This window comes from Mesocricetus auratus, unplaced genomic scaffold, assembly GCF_017639785.1.
Source record: "Mesocricetus auratus isolate SY011 unplaced genomic scaffold, BCM_Maur_2.0 Super-Scaffold_2245, whole genome shotgun sequence".
In the NCBI taxonomy this organism is placed as follows: Eukaryota; Metazoa; Chordata; class Mammalia; order Rodentia; family Cricetidae; genus Mesocricetus; species Mesocricetus auratus.
Window position 1 is genome coordinate 51443941 of NW_024429180.1, and position 25628 is coordinate 51469568.

Below are 25628 nucleotides of genomic sequence, written 5' to 3' on the forward strand. Positions count from 1 at the left end.
TTGATTGCATCCAAGTGTGGCCTTGAGGGACACTGGAGGGTGCCATTCCATCTCTTACTGTGGGTCTGTGGTTACTGACCTTGCCTGGAGGATCCCATCTTAACTTTGGGGGCATTTGTGCATGGGTGGCCTGTTTGGGGAATAGGTAATACTTGTCCATGTCACCTGCCCAGTCTCCCCCATTTCAGAAACCCCAGCGTGCCATCCTGTGCTGTGCGCAACTGTGAGTGTAGCAGTGCTTGGGTGTTATTTGTGGATGTGTGTTACAAAAGGGCTCCTTACAAAAGTAAGCTCGAACAAAGCTAAGAGGCGAGGCTTGAGTGCACACTGTGTTCCCCTCAGAAACAGGCCCAGGGGCATCCTTGTAAGACAGGACAGTGCTCTCCTCTCTTGAACCTTGGGTGTAGTATTGGAGGTGCCCACTCTAGAGTTTGGGGGTCATTGCTGATCTCAGGTTTGCTGGGGCCAGCACGTTTTTAACACAGGAGACCCGAGGGAGGGCTGCAGACCTGCTCTGCTAGTGCACACTCTCTTCCTTGGGAAGCTAGCTGCCCTGTGACCGGCTGCCCTGCCTGTTTCTGACACACTACTGTGTACTGATAGAGCCCTCCAGATCACAGGGACCTTTCCTGAAAGTGTGAAACTAAGCATGTATGACACTCCTAGATGTAGGAAGCTTTGGGCCTGGGGGCAGTGATTCAAATGAAACCTAGGTACGAATAAGGAACATTTCACTTCAGCCTACAAGTGCATGTGTGTGGTGGTGGTGGTGGGGGAGGTGTTGGTGAGTATAACCTATGGTCCAGTGGATAGCACAGCTGAAGTCAGTAACTTATGACTGACGCTGTCTCATGAGCCCAGTGACATGGAGCCAGCTGACAGTGGACCGAACCATAAGCCCAAATGAAGATTTTTTTCCTCCTTGCACATTGTTTCTCTAGGATGTTGGTCACAACAACAAAACACTTGCACAACAGTTACATAGGTATAGACAAAAATGGTATTACATATTAAGGTTCTATGATGGCTAACTTTATCATCAACTTGACTGGATCTAGAGTCCCATGGAAGACACATTTCTGCATGTGTCTGTTAGGACATGGTCAACTGAGGAAGGGAGACCCACTCTGAACACGGGTAGTACCATCCCGTGCATTGGGGTCCTCGACTGAATGAAGGGGGAAAGTCACATGGGTGTTAGCATTCTTTTGTCCTGGTCCACTGAGATTTGAGCAAGCAGCTCCCTGCTTTTGCCATAGCTTCAAGCTGCTCTTGCCCCCAAACCATGTGCCTAAAACCTTGCATCCCCCAGTGCCACTTCTTGGGTATGTGGTTGCAGCAATACGCAGGATAACACAAGCTGGGCCCGCCCTGAATAGTGTAACAGGAGATGTCACAACACCATTGACATCCACCTGAAGTCCTCTTTCCCCTTGGAGACCTCGGTTCTTGACTTTGCTACAGAGAAGATATTTCAGACGAGCAAGAATGAAGCAGAGTTAAAGTTTATTTAAAATATTTTAAATATAAATTTAAGTTACAGGGGCTAAGAGGTGCTCAGGGAGAGAGTAAGGCACATCTGAGAGCTGGGTTGTGGGCTTCTCAAAGGACAGCAGTTCTTGAGTGTCCTAGTAACTAGCCATACACAGGGGTTTGGAAGCCTTTGGTATTATTGATGGGTTTCTAAGTCCCACTCCCAACCTCTTCCCCTTGATAGATTATAGGGTGGCTCCAGAGGTGCCTTGGATAGGACTGAACCCTGATAAGATGGAACCATGGGTCATGAGGGTCTTGAGATATGCTTTTTACTGTAAATGGGGTTCCTGGTGAAGTTCTAGGACACTGTCCATTTACAGCTGGAAAAGGAGGAAAGGCATTTGTACTTCCTAATTCCTTGCTATTTTAACATTCTTACTTGAATTATCTCTATATAAGACGAACACTGTCTCTATATTAGCACCATTCACAATACGCTCAGTGTCAGCATTCTCAGCTGGCAAGAGCTTCAACCAGACTCTGAGGTGAAGGGCCCATCCTATGTTCCCCACGATTTTCTCTTCCTATCCTGTCTCAGAACCATCCAAATCTTCAGTCATCCCCTTGGAGTCTTGGAATGTAAGTCTTGCTATTGTACTTTAAACTGTGGGTATAATTGCATAGAATACAGAAGTTGGTGTAACAGGTTGTGATAGGGAACCTTGATTGTCACCTCGATGGGATTTAGAAGCACCCCCAAAACACACCTCTGGGTGGGTCTATGAGGGTGCTTCCAGAAGAGGTTTAATAGAAGAGGGACAACCCACCCTAACACTAGTAGCACCATTCCTCGGGATGGGCTGTAAGTTGAATACAAAGGGGAAAGCAAATGGAGCACCAACATTCACCAATCGACTTCCTGACTATTGATACAATGTGACCAGCTGGCGCATTTACCAATCCACTTCCTGATTATCGATACAATGTGACCAATCGACTTCCTGACTATAGATACAATGTGACCAGCTATGGACTTCCTGACTATGGATACAATGTGACCAGCTGCCTCCGGCACCTGCCGCCATGCCTTTCCCACTGTGATGGACTGAACTCTTGAACTTCCCTTAAACTGCTGTTGTCAGGTATTGTCATAGTAACGAGAAATGTAACTAATACAGGAAGATTAGTGCTGTGAGTGGTGACATCAATGTGATAAGCTTGGCCACGGAGTTCTTGAGCTCTGGGAATAGGTTTGCAGGAGGAATCTGGAAGATCTTGAAACTTTGGGCCTGAAAAGCCCTAGAGTGTTGAGAACAGAGCTGAATGGGCTATTCCGGTGGGAGTTTGGAAGACCAGAATGCCAAGAGAGGCCTGATACCTGAGGTTTCAATGGGGGCGCTAGGACTATCTGACTATCTGGATCTGAGCTAGAGGCCAACCGTGTTATGTCCTGGAAAGAACCCAGCTGCACCCTGCCTGTGTCCTGAGCACTGGGGTGATTCGTCAGAGTGATGGGCTAATTTGTTTGGCGGAGGACATTTTAAGATGGGATGACATTCAGGCTGTGGTATGGTTCTGCTCACTGCTCTTATTCAGGCCCACAGAAAAAAAAAAAAAGCAACTGGTATTCCCCCCAGGAGCATAAAGATACAGTTTGGTAAGGAAAAGAACATGCACAAGTTTACAGCAGCGGAGAAAGGTGGGTGCTGAGAAGGGTGGGTGCCGAGAAACAGCTCTAATTGTTAAAGAGCACATTGCCTTACATGTGTGAAGTCCTGGGTTTCATCTCCAGCACTCTGGAGGCCGAAGCAGGAGGATCAGAAGTTCAAGGTCATCCTCAGCTAGATCGTGAGTTTGAAACCAGATACCGCATGCTCCTGCTGCAATGCCTTCTTTGCCACGAGGCACTGGGTCCTCAAACCATGAGTCCAAATAAAGCCTTCCTTCCTCAAGTTGATTTTGTCAAGAAGTTTGTACAATGAGAAAAAAACACTTAATATAGAGGTCTTGATATTCAAGTTTTCCAGAAATAACCTAAAAGGGGGAAAAAATGGAATCTGGCTTGACCACCTCTGCAGTTGCTAAGTTCATACTTGCCACATCTCTAGAAGAAATGCAGAGCTTGGTGATATGACAATTAGGAAATGCCAAAACTTGGATGGGAACCTCTCATAGCTTGCCAGCCAGTTCCCATAGCCATGTGCCAAAGCCCCTGCCCCTGAGGCCTCAGGACGGGGACAAGTAGCAATGCCTGGTGAAAGAGCACCGTTCTTCTCGGCTGGATCTGGATAGCCGGGAGATGGCAACTGGTATTCCCCGCAGGGGACACAGTCACCTGAATGAGTAGGTGACCATTAAGTCATTTTTCTTTTCTTTCTCTCTTGTGTCTTTTTTCTTTTCTTTTTTCGAGACAGAAGCGTGGTCTAATGTCTGGAGTGGAAATCTCGTGGCAATCCTCCTGCCTCAGTCTGAGTGCAGGGATTACAGGCATGAGCCATCATGCCTGGCCCAGGGTCTTCTTTATTGCACGGAGAGCTGATTATTTAGAAGTCCACTGAAGTGTTCAAACTTCTGCTCAGTCTCCTCACTGAAGGCCCCACCTGGAGAGCAGGAGTCAAGGAGACAAAATTAGGCACATGCTCATCTGTGGCCCTGCTGAGCATACCCCAGGATGGTACCAGTGAGCTCTAGAGCCAGGAACGCAGCAGGTACAGTGCCAAACTTAGGGTGTTTAAATAGATACAGTGCCACCAGGAGTGGGACCTGTCCTGTACCAACAGAGGCAAAAACTGCTTTCCTTCTTGTTTCCCAAGGAAAAAACTTCATTGGTGACGAGGCAGGAGAGTGCTTCGCAGGAAAACCCAATACAGAGCCCGGAAACAGATGCCTACATAGTTGGGTCACAGGAGCGCTGGACTGATGACCTTAGCTCCAGTCCTTATGTAGACCTGGGGTCTGCTCTTGCTAGGCCAGCCAATACTGCGTCACCCTCTCTCTTTGGCCAGGGCTGACTGAATACCCAGTCCCCACCCAGGCCTTCATGCATCTCTGGCTTTCTTTCTGAGCTAGGAATTTGATGCTGGCTTCACTCCCAGCTTCTCCCAGATTAGCTGCCTCTGGTTCCCGGAGAAAGTAGGGCAGCTGTGTCTTGTGTCCTAGCCTCTTGAGGAGGGTGGGGCCGCCGAGGGAACTTACCTACGTGACAGTTGTACATCCAGATGCGGTAGCCATCATAGCGGCTTCTGCACTTCATGATGTTGTTAGAGAAATCTGATTCTGGCACCTCGTAGTTGGGGTTAATGACAACCTGCAGGGAATCAAGTCAGAGGGCGCTGCAACTCCCTTGCTAGCCATCCCCCTTAATTGTGGTTGGGTCTCCCCTAAGAGAGGCTGTGGCAAAATCAGGCTGATTGGGTCAGATGCTGTATCCTGGCCTGGTAGGGGCCACTCTGGAAAGCCTGTGTCTGGCCTGCTAACCACAACCTACGCAGTCCATGTGCCATGGGCACTGTCCATTCAGACAAACTGCTGAATGTCCCTCTCTGGGGTGGCCTGATTTTTCTTAGATTTCTCTTCTCCTTAAATCCTAGTTGTCCCCTCAGCCCAACACACCCAACGTGGGAATGGACAGCACCTCCCACACCAAGGTCCAGACAGTTCCCTGACCATTCTAGCATCCCTGAAGCATAGACGTGAGCGCTCCAGCCAGGTTCTCGGGGTGGGAGTGGCCCATGTTGGAGCGGGACTGGGGCGAGTTTCTGTGATCCTCATAGTCCTCCCCACACTCACATCGGGAGCATATGAGGGAAGTGTATTGAGGTCTTTATATCTGGAGGAGACAAAGCAAGGACCCCAGAAACCTATCTGCCCACCCACCCCTGCCTCTGAGTCTGCACATCCCTGGCCACTTCCTCCCTTCAAAAGTCCTCTTCCAATCCCTATTGCCTGTCACACAGTAAGCTCTACTGTCTGTCACAGAGGCTAGTTCTTGTGTCCTGTTGACTTATAGTTCAGAGCATCCACAGCTCTGTGTCATTAGAAACATTGGCATACCCCAAAGTCTACCCATCTGCTGATTGTCCCTCTTAGGGGACAAGAACACACATAGAGACTTGTGGCCTGCATTTGCCTAGCTGTGACATGAGGATATTAACAGTGTTCCTTCACTTGGAAAGTCTGTGGGTCATGCACTTCCTGGGAAAAGGCCAACCTGGGACACCAGAGACCTTCAAGCACTTTTAGCAGATATACATGTACCCTGCTGAGTGACAGAAAACTGCCAACATGAGCCACTAGACCCCGCACACACATCCATAGCCATGGACGTCCGTTCTTTAAATAAGAGCACTCTGCTCTCAGGCCTGCTGTGGTTCTGGGCTTGGCTTGTGACTAGAAAGTGCTTGGCTGTCTACTTTTCAGAGCTGATGAAGCCCAGGGGCCATTTCAAAGCACCCTGTGGTTTTCTTCTCTGCAGGTGTTGGCTCTTCAAGGAGCGTCTAGCAGTAGGGACTGTGGGCTAGACCTTGGGCTGGCTGAATTCCTCACTAGGAATGCTTTCAAAGCAGAACAACCAACCCATTTCTGCTCACACACTTTGCCATCCAACAGGGCAAGCTGGAAAACACAACACGTGGGGCTCTGTGGAAATGAAGCCTCTGTAGGCAGGAATGCAGCCACACGCCAGGAGACAACTGGGATGCGGTGCCTCCACCCCTGCCACATGGGCCTTGCTGGAGTATGCCACACTGTCTGCAGGAAGGTGGAGGCCAGGGCTCCTTGGCTCTTCCTCAGGGCAGGGCAGCCGGGAGCCCTCACAGAAGTCTCCTGGGTAGGGTGTCCTTAGCTGGACTTTCTAGCCTTACAGATTCACTTGAAAATCAGAGTTGCAGATAACACAATTGCTTTCAGCCTCAATAGAACACACCAAAGCAAGGCTGTGAAGAGTGGAGGAAATCAGGATGGTGGCTGAAGGGGAAGCAGAGGTGTAGGTTGCCTCAGGGTTCATGGACCAATTCCTGACTCAAAGTCTAAATCAGCTCACAGATACATTTTGGTGTCAAGCTCCCAAGGTTAATTGAATTATATATGACTGTCTCTACGTCTTGGGTTCCATTATGGGCTCCCAACATGCCCTGCAGACCCAGTATCCCTCGGGCCCACGTGCCTTATGTATAATGCTTGACAGATAGGATGGCACCCTGTCTGGCCTCATGAATCTTGTTTCTGGACACCCACAGGAAGGAGGCTGATGAAATCCTTCTCCTCCTCCCAGCAGCCCTGGGTTCTGCCCGCCTCACCTGGAACAGGTAGTCTCCAGGGGGCACATCGGTGATGTCTATCCACTGGCAGTCAATGTCATGACGGTACATGTCCCAGCAGCCCATGGTGATGCCTTGTTCTCCAAAGTTGGCACACTCGTAACTCTTCTGAATGTCTGCAGGCGGGCAGAGGAGAGCATGTACGGTCCCCACCTCACCTCTTCTAGTCCCCAAGCCTCCTGGCCCTGTTCCATCCCATCCTTCCCATGTGGGTTTCTGACACCCTCTCGTTTCAGCGGAACCTCCTCACTCAATTCCCTACCTACGTGCTACATTTCCTCCAAGCTTGGCTAAAGGTCCTCCTCCACAAAGTGCTCCCTGACCAATCTGGACTATGCTGGCATTCCTGTGAAATCCTTGGCCTGGGACAGAGATGCGTGTCGTGGTGATCCGAAACATCTGTAGTGCTTGCTGTTTAGCTTAACATGAGGTCATCTCAACTTTCTTCTATAGACCACCACAACAGCTGTGCTCATTTTTAATCTGTCTTCTTGGTCCCTCACAGATTGTCTGCACACAGTAGGTGTTCAAAACCTGCTTTCTGTGTGATTTCATGATGTCAGCAGTGGGCCACACCAGCATCTACAACCTCACGTGGGCAACAGGTAGAGGACAGATATCTGTCCTGCAAAGGTCCTTGGTGTGTCAGAGTGGCAGGTGTACTATCAGGCGATCACAGTAAGGTGGGATGACCTACCCGAGGTAGAAGCAGAATGATTTATGCATGAGGGTCAGAGAGAGGAGGTGGGAACATCACAGAGCTCTAGAGCCCGAAAGGGGAGAAGAACATGGTATTGGGACACCAGGAAGAATGGTCTGTGGCAAGCAGAGAGGTGGAGGCTGTGAGTCAGACTCAAGTGACCAGACCTCACCTGGAAGCCATGTAGCCCTCTCCCCTCCAGTTAGAACCCCAGCCCCAATGTGTAGCCATTGAAGGCCCCAGGAGTTGACAAATAAAGGCCACATGGAGAGGTACGTGGCCTAGCCTCCATTCAGATGAACTGTGTTCAGCCCAGGAGTGCTCAAAGTTCTGTGAAGCCCCGACCTTCCCCTTCCAAAATACCTCCTTCGCACTCTGTGTCCTCCAAGCAGAAGCTGGCCTTGTGGCCTTCAGCCACCTTGGTGCCATTGAGGCTCAGCAGGTCATAGTACGTGAATACTTCCATGCTGTGGTAGTGCCTGGAAGCCAGAAACAGGGCCCAACGTCAGTGTCTGGAACCATGGCTACCTGGAAGCAGCTTCCTAGCTGGTGGTTTGCCTCTACGAGAACCTCGAGGCATTGGGCCAAGGGTAGCAGGGAGAGAAATGAAGAAGGAACTGAGAGAAGGGAAGGCCAAAGCAAAGACAGTAACTTCCGGGCAGGGGTGCCAGACATTTTGCTCTGCCTTGGTGCCTTCATCAGGAGTGGGAATGGCATAACTTAATTCGTGGAATGTTGTAGGTATCAGTGAGCCCAACACAGTGTCTGGCATCTCATCAGTCCAATACAATAAGCATCTTAATATGCAGGGACCTTCCTGAGTGGCTCTCAGCCCACTCCCCACAAGGAACCTTTCTCCAGATTTGCTATAGGTCTAACAAATGCCCATGTATCATTCTTTCCTGTGGGGGCGCTATTGGGACACTAAGGACTATTGGGAGGTGCAGCCTATGAGAGTTTTAGGTGATTGGGAACATGCCCTAAAAGGGATTTCAGGACCATAGTCCCTTTCTTTCTCTGCTGGCTGGCTTCAGGTGTGTTTGCCCCTATGCACGTGCCCACACAGATGTGCCACCATCTGTTGCCCTTGGACACCATGGCTTTGAACCTTCAATACTGTGAACTAAACAAACCTGTCTAACTTAGTTTCCTCAGCTATTTTTTTAGACTAATATAAAACTATTACAACAGACTAATTTTTAAGATCACATATTTTTGTTTTTAAGTAGGAATAGAGAATGAAGGGAGAAGATAAATGGGGGGGTAGCAATCACAGGGAAACAAGAGTCACTAAGAAATAGGGCGTGTACCCAGAGAAGGGCACACATTACCCTAGTGATGCATGGGCACTCCGGTGTGTGAGAGGAGGCCTGGGCTTGGCCTGGGTGCCCTGGGAAGGGAGCAGCATGGGCTTGCTGCTAAAAATGAGCAAATCAAACAGGAAGGGGAAGGACAAGGGCTAGAAGGCTTCTGGGACGGAGAGTGGGTGGTTCTCAGGGAGGGACAAGGCAGCAGCTCAGGTTAGCATATCTCCAGGGATCTAGACGGGAGCTAGCTGAGGCAGCGAGTATACAAGATGTGTACAAGCCGGGTGCAGTTTCCTTGGCTGATTGTTTATGACAGTCCATGCCGTCACTTGAGAGAAATTGAGAACAGATGTCCTGCAGAGTGACACATCTGGTTCAGGAATAACAAGGGAAGCAGTGCAACTGAGGAGAGCTGAGGGGTTTCCAGAAACCTCCACTATGCAGGCCTAGGTCAAAAGACATCAGGCTGGCTTTAGCCTCATCTTCACCTGCCATGTGTGTGTCATACCTGCAACTATACTAACACACTCACTATTAGGGGACATTTAGTAAAGGAAGCCTCTTAAGACCAGGAACCATAGGGGCAGAAGCTCTGGCTTTGTTTACACCTGGCCCAAGTTTCCTCTTTGGTAAAGCAAGAATATTATTGCCAACTTCTGAGGCTCAAATAAGATACAGGGACACAGCTCAGTTATTAGAATGCTTGCCTAGCATGCAGGAAGCCTTTGGTTCGATCCTCAGTACCATATAAACTGGGCATGGTGTCCTGTGGGGCAAGGGGCTCAGAAGTTCATGGTCACCCTCAGTTGCATAAGTGAATCTGAGGCCAACCCAGGTACAGGACAACCCATCTCAAAAACTAAATAAAAGGACAGACATGCAAAGGAGCCCAAACGAGGCTGTAACAAAGGATGCTCTCAGTGTTGGCTGGTGTCCTTATTGTGTCTCCACCCATCTGCAGTCACAGCTGCAGTATTCAAGACTCCCGATGTCCTGTCACCCAGCCTGACTATTGGTGAAGCAGCCCGGAGTTTCCTCCGCCATGTGTGCAGGAGAGAAGAGGGAAGTGGAAAGGGTTTTCAGAGAGGAAATTAGAGGTTCTTTTCTTCCTCTCAAGTTTGCCCATGCTATATAAATAATGTCAGAAGTTGCTAAGTTGGGCTTCCCCAGGTCATTCATGTTTCTGGGTAAAATGGTTCTGGGCCAGGGCCAGCGAACAGCCCTTACAAGGAACATTTTGTAGCAAATGAGGTGATGACTCTGAGGCAGTCTATTTTGGCTCCCTGTGGGGAGCGGATGAGACATGAGGTCTGACTCACGGAATGAAAAATGTCTGCTCCCTCAGAGAGGGGCTTATGTGCCTTGCCGACCGGCTGGAAAGACCGCAGGGGAGTACGTTTATGTTCCGTTGTCTAAACAGAATTCAGATGGAGCCACAGATGGGCTGTTGTGAGGTGGCCTCCTGAAGTCTGGATTTTAGTCTTCTTTAGCTTCATTTTCTTCCTGGGAATGAGTACTGGGAGGAAGCCATAGGCCTCACGGCCCGCTGCTTCCTGCCGATCCCTGTCCTGAATTGCATCTGCTTTATCTCTTAGACATCCTTGGGGGCCACAGGCCTCTCCTAGCTGGTCTGAGGTAGAAATGGAAGCCACCTCCCACAGGCCTCCACCCAGGACATATTGATGGGTGCTGGGAAGGCAAGAGGGAAAATCTTGGGCAACACAGTGGCCCTCTTAGCAGCTCAGACTGAGCCCTGGGGTGGGCATTGGAAACTGCAGGCTTGAGAAGAAATCCCAGAATACTAAAAAAAAAAAAAAAGGGAGTGTGGCCTGGTGCTTCATAGAATTCTTATATATTTGTTTATTTGATTTTCCTTCCTGTGGTGCTAGGAATATTAGGTGCTCTACTACTGAGCACACCACCAGCCCTGGTTTTTCTTGAGACAGGGACAGACTAGTTCATGTTGGCCGTGGACTCACTATGTGGCCCCAAGTTCATTACTCTACCTACCGAATACTGGCATTACAGGCACAGGTTACCGTGTATAGCTTTTGAAGTCCTTGTAATGTAGATAAAGTGAAGGCTGGCCTTTACTGTAGGACTCCAGGGCTCTGTGTCCTGAGACCTGGTAGTCCTCTAGGGATGTGTCATGCTGGGTTAAAGAGTAGATGGAAGACAGACACAGCGTGTTCAGAGGAAACTCTTCATGTCTTGATGTACTGTCACTATAGATCGAGGAAGATGCACCATAAAAGACAAGGGTCCTGCTGTGGCATCTAGCTTGCCATCCACATTTGTCGTGCCTACTGAATGGTGAGAAGAGGAGCCTCTAACTGGTTCAGAGGCCTCATTACGTCCGTGGATGATGACCCTGTGGGGTGCTACGAGGCGTGTGGTGGGGGCAGGCAGGCTGGACTGATACTAGCCTTTCTGAAGCTGTGTCATTCCTGAATCCAGGGTTAAAGCCTGTGCTGGGGCCCATTCCCCTGTTCCTCCAGCTCCCTCCTCTCCACTCCAGTCTGCCTGGGATTCCCCAGGAAGTGAAGGGCAAGCCCCAGGATATAGTTGACTGCACCGAGGGTGCTGAGGTCAAGCAAGGGTACCACAAGTGCGTGTAAGAGCTCTAATCTTTGTGTTTCAGTTTTGTGTCTTCAAGAGCAAAGCTCTGCTCCTCTCTGTAGCAGATTGTGGAAGTGGTTGTTTCCTCATTCACATTAATCTGAACCAGGGCTCTCTCCTACTTAGCTCCATTCATGACTTCAGAGTGTCTGTAACCCTGCTGAAATGGAATGCCCGTTCTTCAGAGTGTCTGTAACCTTGCTGAAATGGAATGCCAGTTCTTTCAGAAACAAGTTTCTTGAAGGGCGAGGTGAGCTCTCAGGAGCCTCTGCAAGGGACCCACTTCAGCTCCCCCGGAAGGGCTTCCCAATGAGCCTAAAGTACCAGGCATTATCTCATGTTTATAATCCCAGCACTTTGGAATTGGGGGCAGGAAGATCAGGAGTTCAAGGACAGCTCTGGTTAGATAGGGAATCCAAGGTCAACACTGTCTCAGAAAATGCAGTAAAACAAAACCAGTGACCCTGGAGAATATCACCTGGAGCTCTGGAGACTGAGTGTGTGTGCGGGTCTCATGAAGTTCCTTGGATCTTGTGGTCATAGTTATGTACCTGTGACTAACTGTCCATCCCACATCGAAACTGCAGCATGCTATGTTAGTTAAAAAGATGTGGGGCCAGTCCCTGGGAACAAGGACAGAAGAGGGACTATACCAAGGTCACTGACCAAAGTTCACAGTGCAAGTGTGAGAACAACACTGAGGGTGCTACCTCCATGTCTAATTGACAAGAAACCAGGGGTGCCAGGAAAAGGGTCACATGCTTTGTCCATTTCTTCTCCACCCTCTCCTCCCAAACTTCTGATGGGAGCATTCGTAGATGAAGGAGAGAAGAGACCACAGAAAAGTGCAGAGGGAGGGTCACAGTCCCGGGGACTCCAGGTCACAAAGCTGCCATGATGTCACCATATGACTATTCTTAGAGTGGAGACCGATGACTCTGAGGGTAAGCGTATGGCACTTGGAGGTTCCTATCATGCAATCTTGGGTGGCCCACCATAGGAATGGCTGGGATGCAATTACCTTCTACTTACAGATCCATAGGCAGCAGCAGCAGCTCCTGCTGTCCTGGCTTCTCACCATATGGTCTCTAAGGGAAATCAGGAACTGAAACTGTCAAGACTTTAATTCTACTCCAATTTATATCCTGGCAAAGACTAAGTGATTCCTTGGGCTTTAGGATATTTACAACATTCAGCTACTTGTTTTAAAGGAAAATCAGAAGCTTAACTGGGATCATAGTATTTTCTTTTGGAATAGGTTGTACAACCCTATCCTCAAACTGATTTAAATGTCAATGGGTCATGATTTATGACAAAAAAAAAAGCATAGGGAGGTGTCTGATGAAAATTTGGAAGAGCTAATAGGGAGAGCAGCACATTTTAGAGCTGGTGAGCCCGGCTGAGACCCCTGAACTGTAACTCCTTATGCTATCTTGGGCTGTTATATGGAATTCCTTGGAATGGCCAAATGTGAGTACATCTGCCTCTATGTGACTCCAGCGTTAGAACTGGATGGAAGCCTAGAAGGAGCTTTCCAGGCTCTGATGTGCGCACAGACCAGTGGAGGTCCATGCAGATGGGTTCATTGGTCTGCAGCCATCCCTGGCACTCAGCATGCCCAGCTCTCACTGTAATGGTAGACACACTGGCCTAGGGGCCTCACTTTGAAAGGCAGGGATTTAGTGCAAATGTTTCCCATCATAGATGGAATATTTGAGCCCAGAGAACAGATCTACTAGGAGTTCATGGACCTCTAGAAGAGGGATTCCTCAAAGTAGGAATAGCAGTTCCTTTCCAACAGTGTGTCTGCAGTGTCCTCTTCCTGTCCAGACTGAGGACAAAATGTGACCAAGCAGTGACAGCACAGCCTGGATTAGGTTACAAGTCGAGAAGAGCAAAGGAAAATAGGAGGGGAGGAGGTTCTGGTGGCTTCCATAGGCCCTGGTGGGATTGTCTATAGGATTCCTCACTGTTCTGTCCTGACCCAGTCTTTGCAGCACCTGGATCACAGCCACAGACGAGCTGGAAGGGAGCCCAGAAGTCCCAGCAATGTGGCTCAGTTGGCCTAATGTCAGGCTGCTGGTCAGGGCTGGCTTAGCAGGCTTAGACCAGTTCTCATGACTCTGAATCCTGGAGCTCCTATCTCTATACACCTGTCTCCCTAGAGATATTAAAAATAAGGAGATGGCCAAGGGAGATTGGGAATGGCAGTGGGGGGGGGGAGGGAATCAAAGTACAACCATGTGTATGCAAATGCCCTAATGAAACCCATTAAGTTGTAGGCTAACTTTAAAATTTAATTCAAAAGAACTTCATAATGGTATGCAAAATATATTTCTATATGGACTGAGGGTCCGAGGCTGCAGACCTGAATGTTCCTTGTAGAGTACAAATGTATTGTGCGTGCATGTGGAAACTGCCGACTGAAGGTTGTCCCCGGAGGACCCTGGCACTCACATCAGCATGTCTCTTAAGGCCACTGAAGCCAAGAGACAGGGACTCTGCAAAAGGAGAGGCAGCCAGTGAGCCAGGAGAGGAGAATGGCTTCCAGAGACACAAGTTACTCTTCTGCCTACGTCTTAGATTGCTGGCCTTCAGGAGGTGACTCTGGCATTCTAGGTCTCCGGTCTGGGTACATGAAGAACACCAGGCTGGGTAACTGAATGACCAATGAAGCCATGGCCTACCTGTGGCAGTCATGCCAGATCCACGCGTGGCGGCCATTCTTGGGGCGGAAGTCGGACTGGCCATTGTTGTGGATCTGGGAGGAGAAGCGTAGAAGACGACGGTGGCCTGTGGTGGGGTTGGTGTGGACAGCGGAGGCTGAGAGGCAGTTCTCCTCCATGGCACACTGCAGCAGGAACATGGGCCTGTCCTCCAGGTAGGCAGTCTGTTGCACAATCTCCGCATTGAGTACCAGGTCGGGTGCAGCTGGGGAAGACAGATGTGGGTCACAGACAGGAAACCCCTTCCCAGGGCACCCCTGAGAAAAGTGTCATCATTCTCATGTCCTTCTGGAGCTGGCCTAGGGCTCCTCCATATTACCTTCCTGTCACCCCCAATTATACTTTCTCTTTTCCAGAAGTCTCTGGACATCCCCTTCAGTTACCAGTATGGATGGGAAAACTGCTGACATGTTCGGGTGCTAGACCAACGGCTCCTTAGATCATTCTCTCCACTTTCAAGCCCCTCAAGCTTCCCATAGTAAAAAGCAGAACAATAATGGAGACACCACTCACCCTTGGTGTGACTCTCCCAGCACACATGTGAATTTATGGCCATGCCCCTCAAAATGCATCTTGACTATTGATGTCTAAACACTGCAACATTCATTTTATGGTTCTGTAATATTTAATTAATCACCTGCTTCTATCTTTTAGAGAGGCAATACCTTGGCTAACTTGAATATTTCCAGGAGGAAGAGCCTCGTGATTTTAAAACTTAGATGCAAGAAGAAAAAAAAAAAAAGAAAGAAAGCAAAAAACCAAAAACTTGGATGCATGTTGTAGGAGATAGGGGAAGAAGGCCTCTTTCCACAGATGTGAATTGCAGAGCTCCTGTGAAACATGGGCTTAACGAATGCATTTCAGAGAACGGCCCACAGCAATGTCCCAGGCCGAGCTTCATAAACTGTGGGCTGAGACCCCCCACATGAAGTTGTATAAGTGAATGTGGGGGTCTTGAAAATTTCGGGAACAGTAAGAGATTTCTGAATACACAATGACTGAAAATTAATTTGAAAATCAAATGCATAATGAGGCTGAGGTATTTCTAGCAGTGCCTGCCTATGTTGCATTGCGTGACTTCACCACAGCCTTGGTTCTGAACACACAGCATGCACGCTTTGCATTGTACATGACACATGTGCAGCACCAATGAACACTGCCGAAAACATGTCAACTCATATTCAAGATTTCCATATATTATGATTTATAGCGCTTTTACTGTACACAAGAGCTTTCCGTTCTTGGAGAAACATGGTTTAATTATAGGCAACAAAGACTTCTAATATTTTCCTCCCATCATTCCTTGGCAAATAAATGTCACATCAGCATATCTTTAGTTGTATTATAATATCCCATTTCAAAAAGTGCTGCTTGAGATACTGACTTGAATTTTCACTTTTATTTTTATTTACTTATTTTTTTGGTTTTTAAAGACAGGGTTTCTCTGTATTGTTTTGGAGGCCAGCCTAGACTACAGAGTGAGTTCCAGGACAGCCTCTAAAACAATACAGAGAAACCCTGTCTTGGAAAACAAAAAAAAAATTTTGGTTTGGGATTAGAACAGGTTTCCAATCATCTCTGAAATGGCCCTATACATACTTCTGTTGCTTTGTATTACATATTTATGCAAATGGTGTTCTTAGCATTAACAATTATATCAAAGTACTGATCAACTCTTATTCATCAAGATTTCTTTATGCAAAAATAAAAATTACACCCATCTTATTAGTATGTGTGCTGGCTAGTTTTTATATTAACTTGACAAAAGCTAGAGTCATTTGAAAGCGGGAACCTCAATTGAGAAAAATGTCCCAACCAAATTGGCCTGTGAGCAAATCTGTGGCAGGTGCATTTTCTCCACTGGTAATTGATGTGGGAGAGCCCAGCTCATTGTGAGTGGTGCTCGTCATCCTGGGTTCTGTAAGAAGGCAGAGTGAGCAAGCCATGGGGAGCAAGTCAGTAAGCAGCACTCCTCTACCGTCTCTGCTTCCGTTCCTGCCTCCAGGTCCCTGCTCTGTTTCTGGCCTGACTTCCTTCTCTTGGTGATGGATTTATAGACTTCCAATTGAAATAAACCCTTTCACCCCCAAGTTGCTTTTGATCATAGCAACGGAAACCCTAACTGTGCATATTTGATTTCATCCTTAATAAATGGTAAAATTGTATGTATACAAAAGAACTTTTGCAAAGGAAACGTGTGACTTGTTATCAGCAAATGTTTGACTTGTATGCTTATTTTATACACTAGTTAAAGTCATGTAAAAAACATCTCAGGCATCTTGAGTGGAAAGGCTTAAGAATACTGGTCCTCTAAGACCGACTTCCAACAGACGCAGAAATCTCATTTTCTAACTGTTGCATGTTGTGTTGGTGAGTTTTAATTATCAGCTTGACCTGCAAAGGGAATCTCAGCTTAGGGATTCCCTAGATCAGACTGGCCAGTGAGCATGTCTGTCAGAGACTGTCTTATTGCTGATTGGCCCAGCCTATTGTGGAAAGGGTTGGTAGACAGTAAGCAAGCAGGCAGCATGGGTATATTTGTCTCCCGGCTCTTGAAATGGACGTGACACTTTAAGTCCCTGCCTTGATTTCCCTGCAATATTAGAGTCTAAACTGGAATTATGAACCAAGTGGACACTTTTCTCCTGTTACTTTCATCAGGATATTTTATCCCAGCAACAGGAATGGAACTAGAGCAAAGGGAAATGTCTCAAGAGTATGGCTTGGAGCTTTGATTTCCCAAAGAAATCATTCTTGACTATGCACGTGGGAACATCTCCAGTTTATTCCCAACTAGCCCCATACTTATTCTGCAAGTTTTTGTTTCAAGCAGTGAACTGGGCTTGCATGTGTCTCCTGGTAAAATATTCAGTGGTTTCATATCTGCCTTGCTTGACTCTGTAGATAAAATGAGATTTCTTGACTCTGTAGATAAACCACTGGCAACTTGAGAACTCTCCAGGTGACCTAGTCCCATCTCTGGTTCTCAGTGAACCAAACTCACTGGCATTTACCTGAGCGGGCAGTCTCTGTTGAGCAAATCCACTCAACTGAATAATGTGTGGAATGGGGAATAGGGAGGGAAGGCACCCAGATGGGATGTGGGCAGAGAGGGGAAAACCTCCATCAGGAGACTTGATCAGCTGGCAAATAATTCCCTTCAAGGGCATGCCCTGTGTGATAATGTTCAGTGCCCAGACTTCCTCGACAGTGTGGTGCGACTCTTCTAAGATGTGGCTTCCCTGGTTGGCACTGAGGACTTGGTTCCCTAGCTACTCTGAGCTGAACTGAGTAGAGAGGTGTCCATAGGGACTTCTCCTGGGAGGAGGTCAGCTTCCCTTGAACTCAGGATAGGTTAACTACACGTAGTTTATACTTGACTTAGTAGCCTAGAGATAGGCAGCCATGGAGCTACCAAGTATTCTAGTAACAGATATAGATGTCTTGGGTTCACTGGAGACTGAACGGGAGAGTGGAAGTGTAGACAGCATTAGCCTGGCTTGGAGGAAGGAAATCAAAGAGCCATGTACCTTCTCCCCCACCCCACACGAGAGTCTGCATGCTACATACAGCAAGGGGAGGTGGACAGGTAGACACATACAGTAATGGTGGGGGAGAAGGAAATGCAGCTGAGAAAATGATGAAAGTGAAGATGAAGATGGACTGTATGTAGAGCAGTGAGAGTTCATTACCTAGGAGCCAAGTACTCAAATATATGAGCCTATTGAACCACCATAGGTGGGAAGACCTACCCTGAATATGGGTGACACCATTCCATGGGCTAGAGTCCATGAATTACATGGAAAGGAGAACTCCAGCATTCATCTCTCTCTGTTTCCAGATTGTGAATATAATGTGACCAGCTTGCCTCTCTCCCCTCTCCTGATTGACTGTATCCTCAAATTTTAGCCAAAGTAAACTGTTCCTTTCTTAAGTTGCTTTTATCAGGCATTTGGCATTTGTGGTAGTATGAATACAAATGAACATAAGCTCATTGGGAGTGGCACTATTAGGAGGTATGGCTTTGTTGGAGTAGGTGTGGCCTTGTTGGAGTAACTGTGTCACTGTGGAGGTGGGCTTTGAGGTCTCATATACGATCAAGCCACACTCAATATCTCAGTTCATTTCCTGTTGCTTGCATATCAAGATGTAAAACTCTCAGCTCCTTCTCTGCCTACACGCTGCCATGTTCCACCGTGACGATAATGAGATGAACCTCTGAACTATAAGCCAGCCTCAATTAAATGTTTCCTTTATAAGAGTGGCTGTGATCATGGCATCTGTTCACAGCAATAGAAACCCTAACTAAGAACAGTACTAAAAATTAGAAAAGTTACTGATACACATTACCTAAACTAATCCTTCCCTGTTTCCTCTTTACCCTGTCATCAGCCAGGTTCTGTGGTTGTGGAATAGGTATTGTTTGTCCCTTTTGACCTAGAATCCACTGTGCTTCCCTCTCCTGAGCACACACTGTGAAACCCCAGAGTCTGGGAAGAATAACTGATTGTTTCCTGAACTCCTTTAGAACCTGGGTCAGGTGGGAAGAGTGAGAAGCAGTTCTTAGAAATTCTTACTTTCTGAGCACGCGACTCCAGCACCAAACCGCACCCCACCCTCAGGGCAGGTCACCTCCTCATCATGGTTGCAGTGTGCCAGCGACAGCTCTGTCCCTGAGCACTTCACTCCACTCATGACCACTTTGTTGGCGAAGACATTTCCATGCCAGTACCAGGTCTCCTGGAGAAATCAACCAAAGAAGTCATTAGTATGTCACCTTGTCAACTTCTGACTTCACAAAATGCTCAAGGTTTTATGATCCCATTTTCCAGATGGAGCCAGATGAGGCACAGATAACCATTTATCCCAGCCATGTGGTTAGCTGGTGATTGGATGAGTGAGCATCTGCGACTAACCCTGGGTTTGCAGGAGAGGAGAAATCCATTCACATATACCAATAATTAGCTGTCTCATAAAATTCAACTTCTGGATTTAATTCTAGGAAAAGCATTTTAAAGGATGCTGTCTGAGTAGCCCCTGGGTTTGTGATGCTGAGATTATGTTCCTTCTAGCTACAGAACTTCAAAACACTGTTAGGATACACTCTTATAGTTCAAGAACTTTCCAGTAGAGAAAACGGGGGTAGGTAGGAGGAAGACAGATAAAGAGCTTTAAGAGAACATAAGATCCTGTGCTCCTGAGGTTTCCAGGGTTTATTTATGGGTCAACTTAACTCAGTGACAGTACCCAGATAGTTGCTTAAACACTACTCTAGATATTTCTATGAAGTAGTTTTTAGTTAAGACTAATGTCAAACTAAGTTGATTTGAGTATTGAAATTGTATTGCATCATGGGGGATAGGCCTCGTTTAGTCAGTTGACAACCTTACAAGGACAAAAGATGGAGGCCCCTTTGTGAACAGGGTTTCTACCTGCAGAATGCCTTTGGATTTGAGTCATTCTTTGGGTCCATGGCCCTGTACAATTTAGACCTGTCAGCTTCCCAAATCATGGGAGCTAATTGTGTCAAATCAATTTCTGTCTATTGGTTGATGGGTAGATAGACAGCTTCAGATAGCCTAGAGATAGGGAGGTGGCCCTCTCTCCTTGAGTTCTACAGCCAGGGATTCATATAGCCTTTGCCAAGAAAAACAATACCATAACCATAAGAATAACATTTACACTATATTAAAGATGACAAGCCATCCAAAGACAAGAAAGCTCAGGGGAGGACATGTGCTCTGTAGACCAGGCTGGCCTCGAACTCACAGAGATTCACCTGTCTCTGCCTCCCGTGTGCTGGGATTAAAGGTGTGCGCCACCAACGCCTGGCAGGGGAGGACATGTGTAGATTCCAAAGGAACATTGCACCATTTCATAGGAGGACTGCAGCATCGTGGAGACTGGTCCCCCAGATCACTGAGGGATGACTGTATCTACATCCTATTAGTTCTGTTTTACACAGAATCTGAACAGAATCCTTCTAATTCTCCACAGGAAAAACCTAGGGCCCTAATCAGAGATAGGACTTGTCTTCAGTGACTGTTTGGAACCCCAAGCTGAGGCCTAAGTGTCTATCAGAGAAGAAAACTATCTAGCTAAGAGATCTGCTATTTGGAGAATCAGTGTTGTGTGTGTCTAGTTTGCCTTGGGAAGCTAAGCTCCAAGATGGTGTGAGCGTGTCTCTCCTGGATACTAGAAGGGTGAGATGCAGACAAAGAACACAGACACCCCTAGTTCAGGACTCAGCCCGTGTCAGTCCATGGCAGACAAGCTCAGCACGGATGCTGAGCTCCCTCCTCAGGCCCCAGGAAAGGTTACCTGGAACCAGGAGACAGTCAGGTCAGCAGACAAGATGGCCCACAAAGTCTTGTCCTGCTTCCTGAAAATGCTCAGTGCTGGACCTGAGGATTATGGATCCTTCGTGGGACAGCTGGCTCACACAAGAGTGGGCATTTTGCCACAGACTATCATGCAGGAATTGACTTGGGAATACCTGGGCCTCTAGACCTGTGTTCCCTGTGACAGGGGGCAGGGAAGCAGAAATGAAGACCAGAGTGACCTTACTGTCTCTACTGAGTCATTAGGTCATTAGAGAGTGGCCCAGGCAGGAAGGCGCAGCCAATGTGACAATGAGGCACAGACACCAAGGAGGAAAGGGTCCAGTCACAGAGGGCTTCAAGGAAACAAACTAAGGCATTTGGAGTGTTGATCCTGGCACTGGGTGCTCCCCACTTTCCTCAAGGACTGAATTATACCCCTCTACAAACAGCATACAGGACACTTCAGGCTCAGCCCTCAGCCTGTGGAGAGCCCCAACATGCAGACTGCAGTGGTTCACAGACAGCAGTAAGTGACTCAGGGGTGTCCAGCCTGCAACCAGTGGGTCACAGGAGGTCTCAACAAGCCCACCATAGCTAACGATGCTGTTTAAACACAAAATCAAAAACTTAATTAAAACTATGAGTTTTCTCTCTAATGTTCTTGCAACTGGAAGGCCCGGTGTGAACTTTGTACATGACAACATTGTGTCACAATGTCAAATGGCTGGACACACCTGGAGCCCCTTATTCTGTTGCTTGAAATTGAAACTGGGATAGGAAACACTTGCCCCAGGCCTCAGGGTTGTCAGAGAAGGGGCTCTGGCTAGAATGAGGTCTCTTGCCTTGGTCCGGGGTTTGCCTGATCGGGCCCTTTCTTAGTGGCTGGGGAAAGTTACTTGACCAGAAGAACTGAATGAAGATGGGAAAGGTCAGGCTGGATGGAGGGTGGACCAAGCTGTGAGGCTAGGACCACTTACCTGGAAGGCGTTGCTGGCAAAGCCCAGGCCTAGCTGCCGGCAGACCACCATGGCCTCCACAATGCCCCAATTTTGGCCGCATACAGTCCCCCACACAAGGGACCCATTTCTCTCTGTTAGTACCTCCACTCGGCCCTCATAGGGGTTGCGGCCTCCGTTCAGACGCAGCTGTGGATAGGGAGAAACACGGTCATGAGGATGGACAGGAGGTTCTCTCCCGACTGCCACTAGCTCTGAGCCAGGTAGTTATTTGGCCACCTCTGGGTTCAGAATATCCTTAAGAGTCCTCCTGTGTGTCAAATTATGCCAGCATGAACTCAGAGAGGCCTCACCCAGGTGTCTGGACCCCATCCTGAACACCACTCTTCTGGTAATGTAAGTGCCTTCTAAGAGGCGGCATGAGTTATGTGTGTAGCATCTGGATCCTGCTAGATCTGTTCACTCACTCACAGATACTAGGTACCACAGACCACTCACAGAGCCTCTCACTGTGCCTCTGTTCTCCCAGTGATAGAAGAAACGAAGCTTCACTGTAGCTGGACAAACAGAACCCAGAGCCTTGTGCATGCTAGGCAAACACTCTACCAACTAAACCACATCCCAGATCCCATTCCCTAATGCCTATGCATAAGCCCCAATGCTATTTGCTCCACTTGGAGGTGTGGTCTCAAAGGGGACAATTAAGGTCACATGAGACCATATGGGAATGCTATAATTCAACCAGACTGATGCCTTTATAAGGAGAAAAGAGACCCCGGGGGATGTAGCAGGCACAGAAAGGGGTTACATAAGGACAATAAGAAGGTGGCTGGAAAGAGGTCAGAACAGAGATGCCTCAGAAGAAACTGAGCCTGGCAATGCCTTTGATTGGCTGTATTCTCCTGGCAGACCCAGGAAGAAACCAATCCCATTGGTGAAGCTGATGGTATTTCATTTTTGTCAGCAGAAGCAGACCTATGGTGATAAAACTCAGATGCTGTGCTTCTCCCAGCACGGTGGCTGGCACATTTGTTAGTCTCATGCCTGCCCATGCTGTGTCTGTCTGGCCATCACAGCAAACATAAAGCCATCTTGCATTGGGGTTGAGCTCAGGGAGCATAGCCCTGAACCTGGGTCTTTGAAAAGGTGAGAGTTGTTGGCAATGGGAATTCAGCACTTTTGTGGCAGCAACCAAGCGTCTGGCCTAGCTTGGCTCTATCTACTGACCATCAAAAGGTTCTGGAAAGCCTCCTTTCTTTGGCTAAGGTCTGTCATGCCACTGAGCTTTGACTCATCTGGAGAATGACTCAGCACATTGGGACTTAGGGCTTGCCATGGGTTGCAGTGCTAACAGGGTTCCCTTAGAATACTTCTGGCAGCTCCAGATGGCAGATTCCGCCGTGTGTGCATTCCTGTTCACCCACAAGGAATGCATAGCTCAGTTGCCTACTGCTGGGTTCACACCTATGACCAGTTAAGGATGGTGAATTGCATCAGGCATGCCTTAGTGTTCTTGTGTCAAGGTCCAGGACTGCTGTCCAAGCAGGAGCCTGCCACATCTGGTGCCATGATGAGTCTGTTTAAATAAGCATACAATGTTAGCTCGATGACATATGGCGCAGCACCCAACAAACTGAAGGCACAGCGGAGAGCACTGTGTAGGAAATCTTGAGTGTTTTGTTTGTTTGTTTGCTTGGTTTTTGGTTTTTCAAGTTAGGGTTTCTCTGTGCAGCCTTGGCTATTCTGGAACCAGCACTGTAGACCAGGCTGGCCTCGAACTCACAGAGATCTGCCTGCCTCTGCTTCCTGAGTGCTGGGATTAAGGTGTGTACCACCACAGCCCGCCAATCTTGAGTATTCTGTAGCATTGGCTAGACTTCTGAAGGACAAGGAGGTGGGGGATTTTTCTCTGTGAGCAAGGCTGACAAACTTTAAACCCTGCCTCAGGAAGGGTTGAGTCTGCTTGCAATTCTGCTGGCTTCCTTCAATTCCTTCTGCTTACACACTGCTGCCTGCGCTATGTTCACACAGTGCTCCACAGACCTGCCATCTATCCATGAGGCACCTCGGAGTCCTCGAAGAGAACCTATGCCAGGGGTGTCAGAGGTGTGGTAGACCTTCAGTCCCTCTGCCACTGTACCACATGGCTAGTCCCAAAAGCAAGGGTTCATCCACAGGGAGACGTCAGACGGCTGCCACACCAAGAGCAGCATTTATATGTTTGCTCATTTGGCACACTTAGAAATCCTGGCTGGTGATGACATTGATAGCGATAGTGGCAGAGCCAGCGTCAAGAGTTCATCTTAGAGCACCTGTGCATACCTTGGACAGTCATTCAGAGTAAGGCCACCTGGTCTGTATTCTTTGGGACCTCAGCATTACAGATCCCTCTGGGAATTCCATCTACTCACCTTTTTCTGGAAGCCCATGATGGGAATGTTGCATCTCACACCAGCATCTTCCTCGTGGTTGCAGCCCTGCGACTCTGTGTTGAGTTTGCAGTCTATGATGGACTTCTCCGTCCCTGTGCATTGGACCTCGTTGAGGTGGATGGGTCCAATCCCTAGGAAGGGAAAGAAGATGTGTGCTATAAAATCACCTGGAGGAAGTGTCCTAGAACAGGCAAAAAAGATCCTAGACACCAGACTCTGCCTCTTCTGTCTTCACAACTCTTCCAACCACAGCCCCTTCTCCCTGGAGAGAACTGGGGGTGCATATTTTGCCATAAGTGCAGTAAAATTCACTACTAAACTTTCATGTGACCTTGGTCAGATCACTTAGTATTATGGCTTGAATGTAAATACTGCCCACAAGCTCATGTGCTTGAATGCCTGGTCACCAGCTGGTGGCGCTGTTTTGGAAAGAGTGTGAAAACTTTAGGAGATGGAGCCTTGTTGGAAGAAATGAGTCATGGGGGAGAGGGCTTTAGGGTTTGAAAGCCAGGTACCACTTCCTGTTCATTATTTATTTCCTTTCTGACATCAGATGGATGCGATGGGACCAGCTGCCTCATGCTCTGGCCACCATACCTTTCCCTCCACGATGGACTATATCCCTTCTTAAATAAACTAAGCCCAAACGAACCATCTTTTTCTCAAGTTGCTTCTTGTCAGGTCACATCAATGGGAACAGTAACTCAAACACTCAGCCTCCCTGGTCACTAATAAAGGAGTCAGATTAGATGGTGACACCTTCACCTGCAGCTACCATAGTCTAGGCATCTAGGAGTCTCAAAGTAGTAACTATGGTTGTACCTGTAGAAGTCCCTGCAGGAAACAGTTAGCACACACAAACTAGGAGGTCTGAGTTAGGTCTGAGGGGGGCATTTTAAAATACAGCCAAGGGTGAGGTATAGGGAGTGCAAATCACAGGGCAGTTAAGAACTCCGGGCTAATAATAAGCTCACCTGTGAGAGAGATAAGAGCCAATAACTCATGTAGCAGGGGTATGGAGAGGAGAAGACCCCTGAAATGAGCTGTCACCTTCCATGGAGGGACAGAGCACCCATGGCAATGTCTATGTCTTTTTCCTCTGGTCACCTCCAGTATCCTGTGTTGGCAAAACCCAACCATGCCTCGAGGCACTAGGCATCCTGGTGAGGGTGGGGAGTGGACTTGGAAGGGCAGACAGGAAGCATGCTGAAGGCGACATGGAGATGGTGCTAAGAAGCTCGTCTTTCTGAGGCTGGGATAATGAGAGAGAGCCTCGGACTGGAGAAAAGGGGTACTCAGGCCCCTCTGCTTGAAGAGTCATCGGACTTTGCCTCTTGTCCCTAGAAGTTTCTCTACAGTCCCTCCCCACTGCAGGAAATGACACCTCCTAGCACCCATGGCATTGTTGGAACCCCAAGATCATCTCTGGGTTTCTTCCAACCCAGATAATCCACCCATCACACTTGGCTCATTCATTTCCCCAAATCTGGGTGCTTGGTTCCTACCCCCCATTTCCTGAGCCATAACAGTTTCCTCTCCTGTGGACAATGACCAAATGACATTTAGTCTCCCTCTCTGCCCTATTCCAATATCTTCCCCCGCATAAAACCCCATGGGGTTTTAAATTCATGTTAAATGCCTCCCAGGGCTTCTCACTGCCCTTAGGTAGCAGTGCCCATGATCCAATGGCACCAGATGGTCTTGGAGGCCTTGTACCATGTGGCCTCCCACTCATGTTCCAGCTCTGTCCACGCCTCCTGTCTCAGTCACA

General features: G+C 48.1%; 1 protein-coding gene across 3 annotated transcripts in view; it reads right to left on the bottom strand.

Annotated features, from left to right (window-relative positions):
• Positions 1-1489: 1489 nt before the first annotated feature.
• The window catches only part of Loxl2 (lysyl oxidase like 2), an 83718-nt gene continuing 59579 nt past the window's right edge, over positions 1490-25628 (bottom strand). For all 3 annotated transcript variants that reach the window (XM_040737311.1, XM_040737279.1, XM_040737349.1), the window contains exons 7-14: positions 23837-23988; positions 21447-21614; positions 18724-18886; positions 14108-14351; positions 7858-7973; positions 6774-6910; positions 4672-4783; positions 1490-4076 (exon numbers count right to left, since the gene is read on the bottom strand). In XM_040737311.1, coding sequence (XP_040593245.1) covers positions 3997-4076; positions 4672-4783; positions 6774-6910; positions 7858-7973; positions 14108-14351; positions 18724-18886; positions 21447-21614; positions 23837-23988 — 1172 coding nt within the window. In that variant the 3' untranslated portion in view covers positions 1490-3996. The remainder of the gene's footprint in view (positions 4077-4671; positions 4784-6773; positions 6911-7857; positions 7974-14107; positions 14352-18723; positions 18887-21446; positions 21615-23836; positions 23989-25628) is intronic.